The 14,795-nt window shown below is 41.4% G+C and overlaps 1 protein-coding gene across 4 annotated transcripts in view; it reads left to right on the forward strand.

Moving 5' to 3' along the window:
- The window catches only part of LOC137425121 (filamin-C), a 182,622-nt gene that overhangs the window by 139,412 nt on the left and 28,415 nt on the right, over nucleotides 1-14,795 (forward strand). The window contains exons 31-34 of one of the 4 annotated variants that reach the window (XM_068113228.2): nucleotides 4,580-4,603; nucleotides 6,901-7,148; nucleotides 7,493-7,591; nucleotides 14,036-14,120. In XM_068113228.2, coding sequence (XP_067969329.2) covers nucleotides 4,580-4,603; nucleotides 6,901-7,148; nucleotides 7,493-7,591; nucleotides 14,036-14,120 — 456 coding nt within the window. The remainder of the gene's footprint in view (nucleotides 1-4,579; nucleotides 4,604-6,900; nucleotides 7,149-7,492; nucleotides 7,592-14,035; nucleotides 14,121-14,795) is intronic. The other 3 variants (XM_068113230.2, XM_068113229.2, XM_068113232.2) reach the window with 3 other exon arrangements.

Here is a 14,795-nt window from a genome sequence, read left to right on the forward strand (position 1 = left end):
GCAGTAAAGCAAGAATGGTTTAATGAGGAGGTAAATTTTGAGGGCAGGACTACAAAAGGAGACTACAACATGTATGTGTGTGATGAAAATGAAAATAGGAGGTGGGGCAATCTGGTAAGAAAACAGTTTCGAGAGAAAGGGTGACGTTAAGGAGGTGACATGACAGCAGATCGTCAACTCAGCAGATCCAAGCACAGCTCGGCCGTTGTTAGACTATCGGCCTTGTTTTAAAGGAAAATGGCAAATCAGATGAGCAATTTTTATATGTTGTCCACGATTTATTTTGAAGCCACTTTGTCGTCGCCCACAAGGTTGCACCTCTTAACTTTGAGTAATGACCTGAATATGGAGGAGAATGTGGTGTTCGGAGAGCATTTATAGACCAGTGACGATGATGATGTGTACAAGGATTCTGAGATCGATTTTGCAATAGTAGAGTGAGGCTGAGATTTCATGAAGGCAAACTTTCAGGGTTTTAAGGTTTTTGAGGGATTGAGGGTTTGACTTTGAGGCCCATTCAGTGTAACAGGAAGATTGATTAGTGATGAGAGATGACAGACTCGTTAAGCGTTATTTTTTGCTGCAACATTTACACAAAGTTAAGGGAATCTAAGAAAAAGATGAATCTCCAGGGCCAGATCATATGCATCCAGGCGTATTGAGGGAAGTAATGAACAGAATGTAACACCATTATTTAATAAAGGATCCAGAAAGGAATTTGAGAACTGTGAGCTGGGTTTAACTTCAATTGTAGGGAAGATGTTGAGATGCTCATTTTTATTGGAAAGTCCAAGTTCTGCAAAAAGTGAAATTTGCATTGAATGTGCCACATGTAGATGAAGCTTTATGGTTTCACGTGCCATCCTTGCTAAGTGGACGTAGCTGGGAATCATTTTGAACGGAGCAGATAAATGTGTTGGTGTACAATTGTCCGATTTGTATTTTGTTTTAATGCCATTTTAAATCTAGAAGTCCATATGATTAATTGGCGGTGACAGGATGGCCTAAAGGTAGGCACACTCTCCTCTAAGCTACCCAGCCTAAATTCGAACCTGACCCAGCTATAAACTGAAGTCCCGGTGTTTCACAGATAGGGTGATTCATCAATGTGTGTGCCGTCCCTCGGATGGTCCCATAGCTCAGCATTTGTTGATGGACTGTGAAGATCCCATGATGCCCTTTCAAGAAAAGTATGCAAGCTAACGCTGGGACCATGAACAAATTCCAAATTCCTGCCCTAACCAGCAACTGGGCATTGCATTAGCGATACAGCTGCATCCTCAGCCAATGATGCTACCCCGCAGCATTGTGCTGCTTTCAAACGAAGAAGAAAATGCTTTATTAATTTGTGTTGAGTCCGCTTCATGTTTAACTAATTGTGTGAAAGTGTTAATAATGATAATTCCCTTACAAAAAACTTCAATGCAGGAGGCCATTAAGCCCATCAAACCTGCATAATGGTTACCAACCTATGGTTACTTGTCTGTGCTCCATGCATAAATGCTCAGCGTTAAGCAAGGAAAGTGGCACATACCTTTTTAAAGTATTTGGTGCAACTCAGGATCAGAATCGAACTGCCAACCTTCCAGATTCAGAACGGATGCTCCAACCATTACACCACTAAGTCTGGTGGAACCGTTGGTTTGAACGTTTAGCCAATGTCTGTGCCATTTCATGCATTTTTCCTTTTTCGCTCTTTTATATTCTCTGTGGGTGGTAAAACCTTATTCGACTTGTCATTGGATTAACTGTATTTGCATGGCATAGTGGTCCATATAAATGTTTACGGTGTAGCCTGTAGGGTAATGCCGTCTGCAACTGCGTTTATCTCTTTCACGAGCCTCGATTCAGTATTAAAAAAAAAAAAAAAAAAAAATCTGTCTATCCTATGTATGTACACTACCGGTCAAAAGTTTTAGAACACCTCAATTTTTCCAGTTTTTGTTGAAATTTACGCAGTTTAATGTCTCAATGTACTCTGAAATTAAGCATAGAACAAATAAACAATTGCAGATAAAAAGGAAATCATAGAATCATTTTGTTTAACAAAATTTAATTCAAATTTTTGACTCGGCAAAGGAGCCACCTTTTGCAGATATAACCGCCGAAAACACTCGTGGCATTCTTTCCACAATGGAAATAAAATATTGTTCGGGAAGTTCTTCCTAACACTGTTGCAGAAGTTCCCACAAATCTGTTGCACTTGTTGGTTGCTTTGCTTTCACCCTTCTGTCCAGTTCATCCCAAACCAGCTCGATGGGTTTAACTCTGGAGACTGTGCTGGCCATTTCATGATTTGAAGCCTCCCGTCTTGTTCTTTTCCTCAAAGGTAGTTTTGGCATAGCCTGGAGGTGTGTTTAGGGTCATTATCTTGCTGTAGGATGAACCCTTGACCAACTAGGCATATACCAGAGGGTATTGCATGGCGCTGCAAAATGCTATGGTAGCCATTTTGGTTCAGGGTGCCAATCACTCTGTGCAAGTCGCCGACTCTGGATCCAGACCATCACGCTTCCTCCTCCATGTTTGACAGTTGGTGTCACTCACTGAGGAACCATCCTTTCGCCTACTCGACGGCGTACAAAAACCCTGCGTGATGAAACAAATATTTCAGATTTTGATTCATCGGTCCATAAGACCTTCTTCCAGTCTTCAGTAGTCCACTGGTGGTGCTTCATGGCCCAGCCAAGCCTCTTTTTCTTATTTTGTCATCTTTGCAATGGCTTTCTTACTGCCACTCGACCTGTCAAACCTGCAGCTCGAAGTCTTCTCTTCACAGTTGAAACCGAGACTTGCTTACTTTGACCAGTGTTAAGCTGTGCTTGAAGCTGTTGTCCTGTGAGCCACCTATCACGCAAGCTGTTGACTCTCAGAAACTTCTCTTCTGATTCTGTTGTGGCTTTGGGTCTGCCAGACCTCTTCCTGTCAGAGTTTCCTCCAGTTTCCAATATACTACTTCCTGCAGTGCAATATTGTCCAAATAATGCTTCAGATGGTCTAATAACGGTCTGTTCCAATACTGCTTTATACAGACATGGGGGTTTGTAATCAAGTAATTAGCAGAGGTTGGGACACCTGTAGGAATTGTTTGCATCAACTTTCAAGGCCTAATTTAGTTACATTGCTGCAGAACAGCTGTAAGTTGTTAACCTATTACTTTTTCCCTGAAGAAGGCTTTTTTTACAATATAACTGTGCCATTTACATTATTTTCCCGTTTTTGCATACCTAAACTTTTTTTTTTAACCTCGAGCAGTTTACTGCTTACCTTTGTACCATTTCACGTTATTCACTGGACATTAAACTGCGTAAATTTCAATAAAAACTGGAAAAATTGAGATGTTCTAAAACTTTTGACCAGTAGTGTATGTATGTATGTATGTATGTATGTATGTATATGTATGTCCCTTCTGCAGGCATTTTGTGGGTTTATTCCCTTCAAAATTCGTTTTCTCTGCAACCGTTGGTCCGATTGACACAAAGTTTTCACCATAGGAAAGCCTCCTCCTGAATATTTTTTTTAATGATAATTATTACGTCATAGGTCACGTGATAGGGGCGCCATCTTGGAAAAAACAAAAAACTTTGCACCTCTATAATTTCCAAAACCGCTCCATGGAAAAATTTAAAAGTGTCATTGTATAGTCCTCTCCATGGGGAATAACATGTTAATGATGATGTCATAGGTGCCTTCATTATGACATCATAAATAGACAAGTAGAACACTTTATCTGATCAGTATGAAATTTATTGTGTGATCTAGGGATAAATTGGTCAAGGAAAAAATTGACGTCATATGTCACGTGGTTCGGCAGCCATATTTTTACGGCGTAACCCATAAGGCAATGCCATCTGGAATAGCATTTGGCTGTCCGTCTGGTATATGTATGTACTGTATGTTCCTCACAAATGTCCACCAATTACAGCTGAGGATCTGGTCCTATGATGGGGACAGCAGATCCTCCACTCAGAAGATCCAAGCCTGGCTACACCGTTGTTGGACTATTGGTCTTGTTGTATATGCAGAGGGGAAGATTGAGTGAGGGAGAATTGAAAAATGAAAGTTGAGAGTAACAGTAGGTTGGGGTGGGCCAGGAAGAGGTAAAACAAATTTCCACTTGTCCATACGTGTTATATAGAGGACATTTAATGGTGAAATGTATCATGGGTACATGGTATTTTGTTCTCATCTTTGAATTGTGGATATACAGTTATGAATGATCTCAAAATGATTCATACGTTTTTCCTGAACTGAAGTTTAATCCATCGAGCACTAGTTGGAAATTGTTTAGCATGCTGTTTTGTAAGTTATCGCCAGGCTGTATTTTTAATCTTCCACAAAATCGTATGAAAGAAAATCTTACATTATAATTTTGCCTATAATTCATGCTGTTGAGTGCTGTACTGTAACTGTTCCTCTTAACTCGTTTTGATTGGCACACTGCCTCACCTTGCTTTCACCAGCCCATACCTATGTAAACAGATTCCTCTTTAACCACTGCACCACGCATTTATAATAGTGCCAGATCACTGCTGCATCTCTCACCTGCCCTCCCTCTCCTCTGCCCTTTGACCTCTAGTGTCCATTGGAGGTCATGGCTTAGGTAAGATGCTTGCACCACCAGCCACCTTTTCCAACACCTGTTGCTGTTTGTGTATCCTGGTCCTCTTGCCTGTCTTTGCATGGTTAGCTGACCCAGCATGTCCCCTTTATTGCTGCCTGGCTTGGAGTGCAATTCCACTGCAATGTTTTTTTCGTTCTGTTCTACCTATGCTGGGTTGTCTAAATATGAGAGGCGTTCAGTGCAATCTTTATGCTGGCTGGCCTGTCGTAGCTGTTTCCCTTCAGCTGACATGATAAAAGACAACTTAATATCACTGATCATAGCTTTTTGTGGTTTGAAAATGGAAAGCTTGATATTTTGCTACCTATTGTTTTTCCATTAATAATTATGGAGAGACTATTATCCCAACCTTAGGTGGTGGTAAAATATCAGACGGACCTATATTACAGCTTCTACAATTTAACTACTCGTATTATTCTGGAGACAGCATGAACAAAAAAAATCAGTCCAATGAAGAGCCGTCCACATGTTCCCAAGATATTGAAGATTATAGGAATCACGCCATCACATAATGCTCTCGAGGAATGTTCAGCCTTGGGCAAACAGGAAACTGACTTGGTCATTCAGATATACAGCAAATCCGATATTAAATTCCAGCCTCTGCCAAATGGGACTTTTGAAAATGACGTATGAATGCGAATGAGGCCTTTCTCGAATACGCTGTGTGTGCGTTTTCAGTGACTCACTTCAATGAACCGGGGCACTTTTAACCTGCCGTTGCTACGGAAAAATCTGTAAAGTCAAATAGTCTTTCTAACATCATTTTCAGCATTTAAATAGGAGTGGAATTTCAAAGTGGTTTTTTTCGTGCAAGAATACGAAAAATGTCCGTGGATGCGAAGTGTCGAGTTATACCATTTCCTATTGATCCAAGTGAGCAGTTGCAGTGGATAACAAAACACACACACTTCTTCTTTAACCAATAGATGCAAAAATCAAATATAATTTCTCTTGTGGCTCCAGAACCAACCAAGCAATATCTTTATAACAGCTCACACAGTGCCCACCTCCTGCCCCAACACAATTAATAGTAAATATCATTTTAAAAGTTGATTTTGAACTCCCCCTGTGCATTCACAAGCCCCAGATATGTGTTTATCATCAGTGTTAAGAAGCACCCAATCCAGATACACAAGCTTTGTGTATTTTCTAGTTGCGAAGCTGTCCTTTGTCGAAGAGTTTTTCTCAGTTACGTGGCAATATGTACAGTATCATCTTTCCAATTACAGAGGTCCATTAAATAAATCACCAAGCCTGTCATGTTCACAGGATGTATTCCTGCAAGGTTCAAAGTCTATTCATTGGTAGCAATCCATCAGGGGGTTTGGGTAGCACATTGACTCGGGACTTGCACTGGTACACATCATCGGGAATTCACAATACTGGTAGCTGCCCTTTCGATGAGCTGGGATAGTTATCCAACCTCTTTGTTGTGCAAAGGCACAGCCCTTTCTCTCAGGTACTTTCCATGTATTTTCGGCTTCTTTTAGAAGCTTTGTGAGCCATTTTAAGTAACAATCCTTATGTCACACACACATTATATACTCAAGGGTGCCCTGAACACTGCTGTTTCTAGGGCTTTCTGCGCATGCACGCCGAGAAATCTGGGGCACATTCCATCATTTTGAAAGTCGCATGTTGAGAGGAACCTTTACAAAGACTGGAATTATGTTTGAAGCAGTTATAATGATTTTGGATGTTCAGTTCACCCTTAGCAACCACCATGTTGCATTCAGTCCTGGGCTGGATGAGATCCCTGTGTTGGAGTGGAAAATACTGTGAAGACTTCAACAAAACTAAACTAGAAATACCCATCATGAACAGTGCGAATGGAGCAGTGCAGTGGTAATTGCACTTTTTGGCAGGTTTGCTTTATTTGCTTTTTTTATTCTGAAATACTTTTTGGAAAAATATTATCTTCATTCGGAAGTTCTATTGCAGCCTTCCCACCCTTATCCCCACTCTTCCCCTCTCCAATGATGTGCTTGTCCCTAATTATAGCTATATATCTTTTGTGACTAATTTATTTCCTGGTTACCTTTTCCTTCAGCTTGCTTGTTTCTCGTGGCAGCTAGAACTCTTACCCAAGTTTTGAGTTTCATTTGCGTGTTGTGTTCTGTGGCTGCCCTATTTGCAGCGATAAAGATATGTGGGTTTACCCTTAATATGGTGGCAATGGCATTGCCTTAACCTGTCCGTCAACAATTTACCATCACATTGTTAACCCTTTAAATCCCCGACCTATTCGGTTTTCTTATTGTTGTGTTTGTGGACAGGTGGTGTCTCCAGACCCTCAATCCAGATTGGCGAACAAACGGTAATCACGGTGGATGCGAAAGCAGCTGGAAAGGGCAAGGTGACGTGTCGAGTTTGCACACCCGATGGTGCAGAGCTGGACGTGGATGTAACTGAGAATCCAGACGGAACATTCGATATCTTCTTCACAGCACAAGAACCAGGGCCATACATCCTCGCTGTTCGCTTTGGAGGAGAACTCGTGCCAAACAGTCCTTTCCATGTTACGGTGCGTTCCATCAAATTCCGGCTGTATATTTTCCGCTTCCTCGTATTTTTCCTGTGATTCAGACACAAGTACCTGCGTAATGCCTAATTTTTGGACAGATATTGGTTTGTGGTTGAAAATTTCTTGCATCAACTCTTAGATTCCTCATTTTCTAGCACTTCATTCTCACACTTGTTGATGTTGCTGCTTTTCTACTAAAGATGGGAATCACACAGGCTCTTTTCTGAAGATGTGCTGAAGATGGTGCCAACTTTCCTGCAGAGCTTTGTATTGCTATGCAGTTTGGTATTATCGCACCATCTGCAATAGCACCCTGTGTTTCTAATGACAACTCATGCCAGCAGGCCTCTGATGCCAACCCCGTAACGGAGCAGCCTCATGAAGGGGTGCAACGCCCGGCTCGGGCTGCCCATGATGCAGATGCTTTCCCACAACCGCATTCGGTACCTGTTTCCGTTTTACACAACACTGTCCCCCTGTCTTTTCTACACCTTACTAGAAATACTCCCTTTCTGCTTCAAAGAATCATGTTACGTTTTTGTATCCTCCACTCGAGGTTCATGAAAGAGTTTTCAGCTGAAAAATTTAGTCATGACCAAAAATATTGGAACCCTTGCACCTTTTTCAAATAAATCACCATGTCTTCCAGAAAATTGTTGAAATTAAAAAATATTTTGGTATCCACATATGTATTTATTTGGTTTACAGTGGAACAAAACAAAAAAGCTGAAAAAAATTACTAAATCTTAGCTTATTCCACACAGAAATCCTAAAATGGCCCGGACAATATTTTTGGCACCTTTTAGAAGTTGTTAGAATTAATTATATTTCAAGCAGGTGATTCTCCTTTACTTTGGAATTGGACTCACCTGTGGTGAGTTGTAGGTGCCTGCAATATAAAAATCACTCGTTCAACCAGTTTGAATAGAGAAAATGAGTCATTCTGTTTTGTGTCACTGTGTGTACTGGAATGAGCATGGAGAAAAAAAAGAAAACCAGATAATTGTCTGAGGAGGTCAGACACAAGATTGTAGCCAAGCATGGACAACCTCAAGGCTACAAGTTCATCTCCAGAGACCTTGATGTTCCTAGGTCCACCATACGCAATGTTATCAGGATGTTTAAGACCCATGGCACTGTAGCCAACCTCCCTGGATGTGGCCGCAAGAGAAAACTTGATCGAATATTGCAGCGAAGGACTGTTTGAATGGTGGAGAAAGCACCTTGATCAACTGCAAAACAGGTTCAAACTGACCATCAGACACATGGTACGACAGTTTAAACTCGCACCATCCTTCGCCAACTCAATGAAATGGGGTTCTTTGGTAGGGGAGACCCAGGAGGACCCCATTGCTGAGAGAGAGAGAGAGAGAGGGAGAGAGACAGACAGAGACAGACACACAGAGAGAGAGAGACACAGAGAGAGACAGACACAGAGAGAGAGAGAGAGAGAGAGAGAGAGAGAGAGAGAGACACACACACACACACAGAGAGAGAGAGACACACACACAGAGAGAGAGAGACACACACGGAGAGAGAGAGACACACACAGAGAGAGAGAGAGAGACACACACAGAGAGAGAGACACACACAGAGAGAGAGACACACACAGAGAGAGAGAGACACACACAGAGAGAGAGAGACACACACAGAGAGAGAGAGACACACACAGAGAGAGAGAGACACACACAGAGAGAGAGAGACACACACAGAGAGAGAGAGACACACACAGAGAGAGAGACACACACAGAGAGAGATAGACACACACAGAGAGAGAGACACACACACAGAGAGAGAGAGACACACACAGAGAGAGAGAGACACACACAGAGAGAGAGAGACACACACAGAGAGAGAGAGACACACACAGAGAGAGAGAGACACACACAGAGAGAGAGAGACACACACAGAGAGAGAGAGACACACACAGAGAGAGAGAGACACACACAGAGAGAGAGAGACACACACAGAGAGAGAGAGACACACACAGAGAGAGAGAGACACACACAGAGAGAGAGAGACACACACAGAGAGAGAGAGACACACACAGAGAGAGAGAGACACACACAGAGAGAGAGAGACACACACAGAGAGAGAGAGACACACACAGAGAGAGAGAGACACACACAGAGAGAGAGAGACACACACAGAGAGAGAGAGACACACACAGAGAGAGAGAGACACACACAGAGAGAGAGAGACACACACAGAGAGAGAGAGAGACACACACAGAGAGAGAGAGACACACACAGAGAGAGAGAGAGACACACACAGAGAGAGAGAGACACACACAGAGAGAGAGAGACACACACAGAGAGAGAGAGACACACACAGAGAGAGAGAGACACACACAGAGAGAGAGAGACACACACAGAGAGAGAGAGAGACACAGAGAGACACACACACAGAGAGAGAGAGACACAGAGAGACACACACACAGAGAGAGAGAGACACAGAGAGACACACACACAGACAGAGAGAGACACAGAGAGACACACACACAGACAGAGAGAGACACAGAGAGACACAGAGAGACAGACACAGAGAGACACAGACATAATGCCCGACTGGAGTTTGCCAAAACACACCGGAACAAGCCAAAATCCTCCTGGGAGAATGTCCTGTGGGCAGATGAGACCAAATTAGAGCTTTTGGTGAAGCACATCATCTCTGTTTACAGAAAACAAAATGAAGCCTTCAAAGAAAAAACACCTTCCCTACAGTCAAACATGAAGGAGGTTCAGTGATGTTTTGGGGTTGCTGTGCTGCCTCTTGCACTGGGTGCCTTGAATGTGTGCATGGCATCATGAAATCAGGAGATTACCAAGGCATTTTGGAGCACAGTGTTCAACCCAGTGTCAGAAAGCTGGGTCTCCGTCGAAGGTCATGTGTCTTGCAGCAGGACAATGAGCCAAACACACATCAAAAAGCACCTAGGAATGGTTCAAGACAAAACGCTGGACTGTTCTGAAGTGGCCAGCAATGAGTCCAGATCTAAATCCCATTGAACACCTGTGGGGAGATCTGAAAACAGCAGTTAGGAGAAGGCACCTTCAAATCTGGGGGAACTGGAGCAGTTTGCACAAGAAGAGTGGGCCAGACTGCCAGTAGAGAGGTGTAGGGAGCTCATTCATGACTCTAGGAAGCGCTTGACTGCAATTATTTTGTCCAAAGTCTGTGCTACCAAATATTAAGTGTAGGGTGTCAATAATTTTGTGAATTCCATTTCTTTTTTATTTTCTGATTTAAAAGGATATATTAAGTTCTGAATCAAAAACAAAGGTTCTGTAATAATAGGGAAATAAAGAATTGTGGAGACCAAATACTTTTGTCAATTTCAACTTATTTTCTTCTGCACCATGTGAGGTGCACCATGTCAAAATAAATATATATATATATATATGGTAGAGGTAGGATGTAGTTCTTCTGCACCATGTGAGGGTTTATAAGGAAAAAAAAGAATATCGAAGCAAGGGATGTTGAAAAGCAAGAAGTGAGTATTTTTTTTGTTTGTTTAAAGAGTCGAGGCTCGTGAAAGGGCTAACATTTATCAAACAAACAAATCAAACAAACAAGCAAACAAAGTATATAAAAAGGGGAGCGGTCGACAAGATGGGGAGAGAAGGGGAGGAAGCACACAAACACAACATTTGAGAGCAGGGACATCGGGAGATGTGTGGGAGGGAGAGGGCCTGGGGGGAGGCAGGATAGGTATAAAACGCAAGGACACCAAGGACTTCCAGGAAAGAAGACAAAAGTCACCTCAAAAAAGTGGATTTGGGGTGAAATTAGCGGGGGTAGAAAAGATCAAGGTTTTGGATGGGGGAGGATAAGAGATGGTGGTGAACAGCCGTTTTAAAGACCTGGAGGGTGGAGTGGGATTGAGGAGAGTGAGGGAGTTTGTTCCAGAGGCGGGAGAAAAGAGTAATGAAGGAGTGAAGGTGAGCAGAGAGTCTTGATTTTGGCAATTTGACCATAAGAGGGTTGCAGGCAGATCTTGTGCGACCTGCAGGAATCGTATAGTCACAGTGACTATACCTTGACTGTGACAGTCACAGTGACTGTGACTATACCTGAGTATAGTCACAGTCCACATCAATTGGGAGGTTCCATTCACTGTTCATAAAGGCCACATTACAGGTGAGGGTTTAGGAATAGCCTTTCAACTTACCCATGCTTCTTATATAATTTTGGTCATGGCTGGCACCTCATTTGTTACTTGCAAAATAGAAGATGTGCAAGTACTCTATTCGTTTCCTGAGTATTTGGCTGGCTGGCTGTCAGTCGTCTACAGGTCGCAATTCTACACATTTCTTCACAAAACTTAACCAACTGTTGAGCTCGTCAAAAGTTAGTAGCCTTTTGTTTTTGAGGTCAAAGGGTTAAAAGGTCATGTTTTTTGACGTACTTTATGAGATGCACCAAAACGTAACCGACTGGCAGAGCTATTCAGAAGTGGGACACCTATTGTTTTTGAGGTCAAAAGGTCAAAGGGCAAGGTCACAGCAAGATAATATTTCCTGACATGCTTTTTGAGAACTTAGTGCAGAGTCATTGTTGAGACTTCCAGTTTGCATCGCTAAAATCTGTGGTTGGTCGATCACTTCCAGTCAGCCATTTTCGCAAGCGGTCAAGATCAAAAATGTGGTCATCCAGTTCAAATTTCTAAAATCATCAATTTTCATCTGATTGACTTGAAATTTGAAGGAGATTTGCATATTGCGTCACTGAATTGGTTCACCAATAAGCAGAATAATCAGTTTAACCATTTTGACCATGACAACAATTTCACCCCAAAATAATTAAATGGGACTTTTTGTGATTTTATTATTGCCATACCTCAAATATATCAAACTGAAACTTGCACAGCTTATTTATATGTATGGGTGTAAAATGTGGTTGACATTATTAAAGGGCCATCCAAAACCTGTAAAACACCAATTAGGCGATAGTTGGAAAATTAATTAGCTCAATTTGTTACGCACATCATTCAATCATGTGAAACACTTGAAATGTCAATTCTGTTTTGGTCAAATTCTTTTTTAGATAAAAAAAATAGTTGCCTTGCAAACAGCAATGGTATGGCAACTATGCCAAAATAGTTGCCTTTGCTGTTTTCACGGCAACTGTATTTTGGTCTAGATTTGACAAGTAGCATGCTATCGTCTTTTTTTTCTTTGTTTGTAAGAGGGAATCTGAATTCAAATTTCAAAACAGAATTGCAAGTTAAGATCAATTGTCAAATTTGTAGTTGTGTTCTTGTTGCTAAAGTACAAAATAAAAACTATATTTAAACTTGAATTATGTCATCATCGACTATTTTCAGTCCACTGTTGGACAGAAGTCTCAGCCTCAGCATGCCATGGAGTGTAAGGGAATGTAAATTCAAATTTCAAAACGTGAGTTAAAACGACTCGTTAAGATCATTATCAAATTTAACTTTAAACCTTGTTTATAAAAAAATTTTAAGTATTAAAAACCCCAAAAAACAATGCTACTCCACAGTGCATTTCCCAGCAGTTTCTGGGCAAACAGCCAAGATCAGAAAATTTCCATGTGAAAGAACGTTTGTAAAAGTTTAAATATTAATCTTGAAGGTATTTGCAATTTTTTCTTTGTTTTTATTTTTTATCGAGATGGTGTTACCAAGACTAAAAAGTGGAATTGTGAACAGAATGAAAATTTGTTTAGTATTATTTATGTTCAATAAAAAGTCAACAATTGCAAACAGCTCTTCAGCACAGGAGAAGTAGAAAGCCGGAAAAATCTGACAACCAACACAGTATAATCGAAATAAGTTGGGTTTTAAATATTCGTCCGTCATTTTTAGTTCTAAAAACAAATTACTAGTAAAAAAAAAACAAGTGACAAACACTCGATCTTCCTCCACCCCTCCCCACTTTCCCATCCACCTTACACTTGAACCAGTCTGCTTCCACACCATGGGCTTTGCTTTCCACTGCACAAATGCGTGCCATCCACAGCCTGCCCCCAGTAACTCACCGCCACTTTACAAGGTGCATGGCGTTGAAAGAGAACCACGCTGCACCGTTGTCTTCTCCTCAACTCATTCCTTTTCAGGCATCCTGCTGGTGGTGTACTGCATGGCAGTGGGAGTCATGTGACCACACGCGCTCTTGCCCGTTTTCACGCTACTTTGCAGGAGGACAGCATTGGTTTTTGTTTTTTTCCTGCCGTGTAACCCATCTTCACAGGCTGCTGGACTTGCTCTCATGAAATGCATTTTTCCAATCGATCTCCTCCTTAAAGCACTGCTGGGTCCGTCACTTCCCTTGTCGCTTTGTGCAGAGTAATGTGATGGTTTGTTGGAACTCACTGTATCCATTTCACTTGTCAAATACAAGGATGTGATATCACAGGTTTTATGAGTTACCTTGTTGTATCTGAAGCCATATTAGCTGTCTAGTGAAAAGAAAACGCTTTAATTGTTAACGCACATGAACATTTTTATCATGCCACTCGAAATTTAACCATTTCAATGCTCTGCACGGGTTTTGGCTTCTGTAATTGTCACTTCATCTGTGCTTTAAAAAAATATCTTCTCTATAAACTCGGAATTAAATAGTATCTTTTGAGAATGGTATCCCTAGAAATAGATGCTTACACCCATTTTCCAAATTCATTTCTACAAAGTAAAAATAATGACTTTTTTTTTTTTAAACCCACAGAATGCTACAAATTGCTAATGTTAACCATTGTGTGCTTCAGTATTATCGAATGCCGCTCTGCACACACCTGATTGAACCGAATCACTTTAGCAGCTGAGCCTTGCTGAAATGTGGGATGATTGATGCTGATGCCATGTGCCATTTATTTCCCCGATTGCCTTTACCTGATTGTAAGCTTGCCTTTACCTCATGAAACAGGCAACAGAGGAGGCCATCGGCAGAGAACCTCTACGCCCTTTCAGTCTTATGATTCCATTTACCGTCCGTAAAGGACACATTACAGGTAAGGCTTTAGGAATTGCATTTCACTTTCCCCATACTGCTTGTATAATTTTTGTTGCAGATGGCACCTTGCTTGCTATACTTGCGAAATTTAAAATTTGCAAGCATATTGTTTGGTCTGCTCTGTTTGTCTGCCTGTCTGTCAATTTTGCTCCAATCTTCACGGAACCTAACAATCTGATGTAGTAGGTAATCACAAACTAGGAGCGTATTGTTTTTGAAGTCAATAGGTCAAAGGTAAAGTCCGAGGTCAAGGTCACATAAATCGTCAAATATATATATTTGACATACATATTAGACCCATAACTACTATTGCAACATACCCTTTAAACCTGTAAACCCTTGGAACCCAAACTGTTTTTGACCATCCCCTTTAGACCTTAACGACCTTTACACTCTATAAACCCTTTGGACCCTTCATACCTTCAGTCCTATATCGACCCCTCAGACATTTAGACCAATTTAGACACACCATACAAACATCTGTAGTCTTCTTGCAATATACAGACTATAATTTCAGCAAATGATGCACAAACCCTATCCAAACGGAGGGTGGGGTACTCTGACCTAAGATGCAAATTAGGTTCAAACTATCACTGTATTGGTTCTGGAAGCCTATTGTTTTAGTGTTCAAAGGGCCAATGGTCAAGGTCACAAAAGTCACCAAATTGCATCT

The sequence above is a fragment of the Myxine glutinosa genome, chromosome 4 (genome assembly GCF_964187855.1).
Source record: "Myxine glutinosa chromosome 4, kmMyxGlut1.1, whole genome shotgun sequence".
NCBI lineage: Eukaryota > Metazoa > Chordata > Myxini > Myxiniformes > Myxinidae > Myxine > Myxine glutinosa.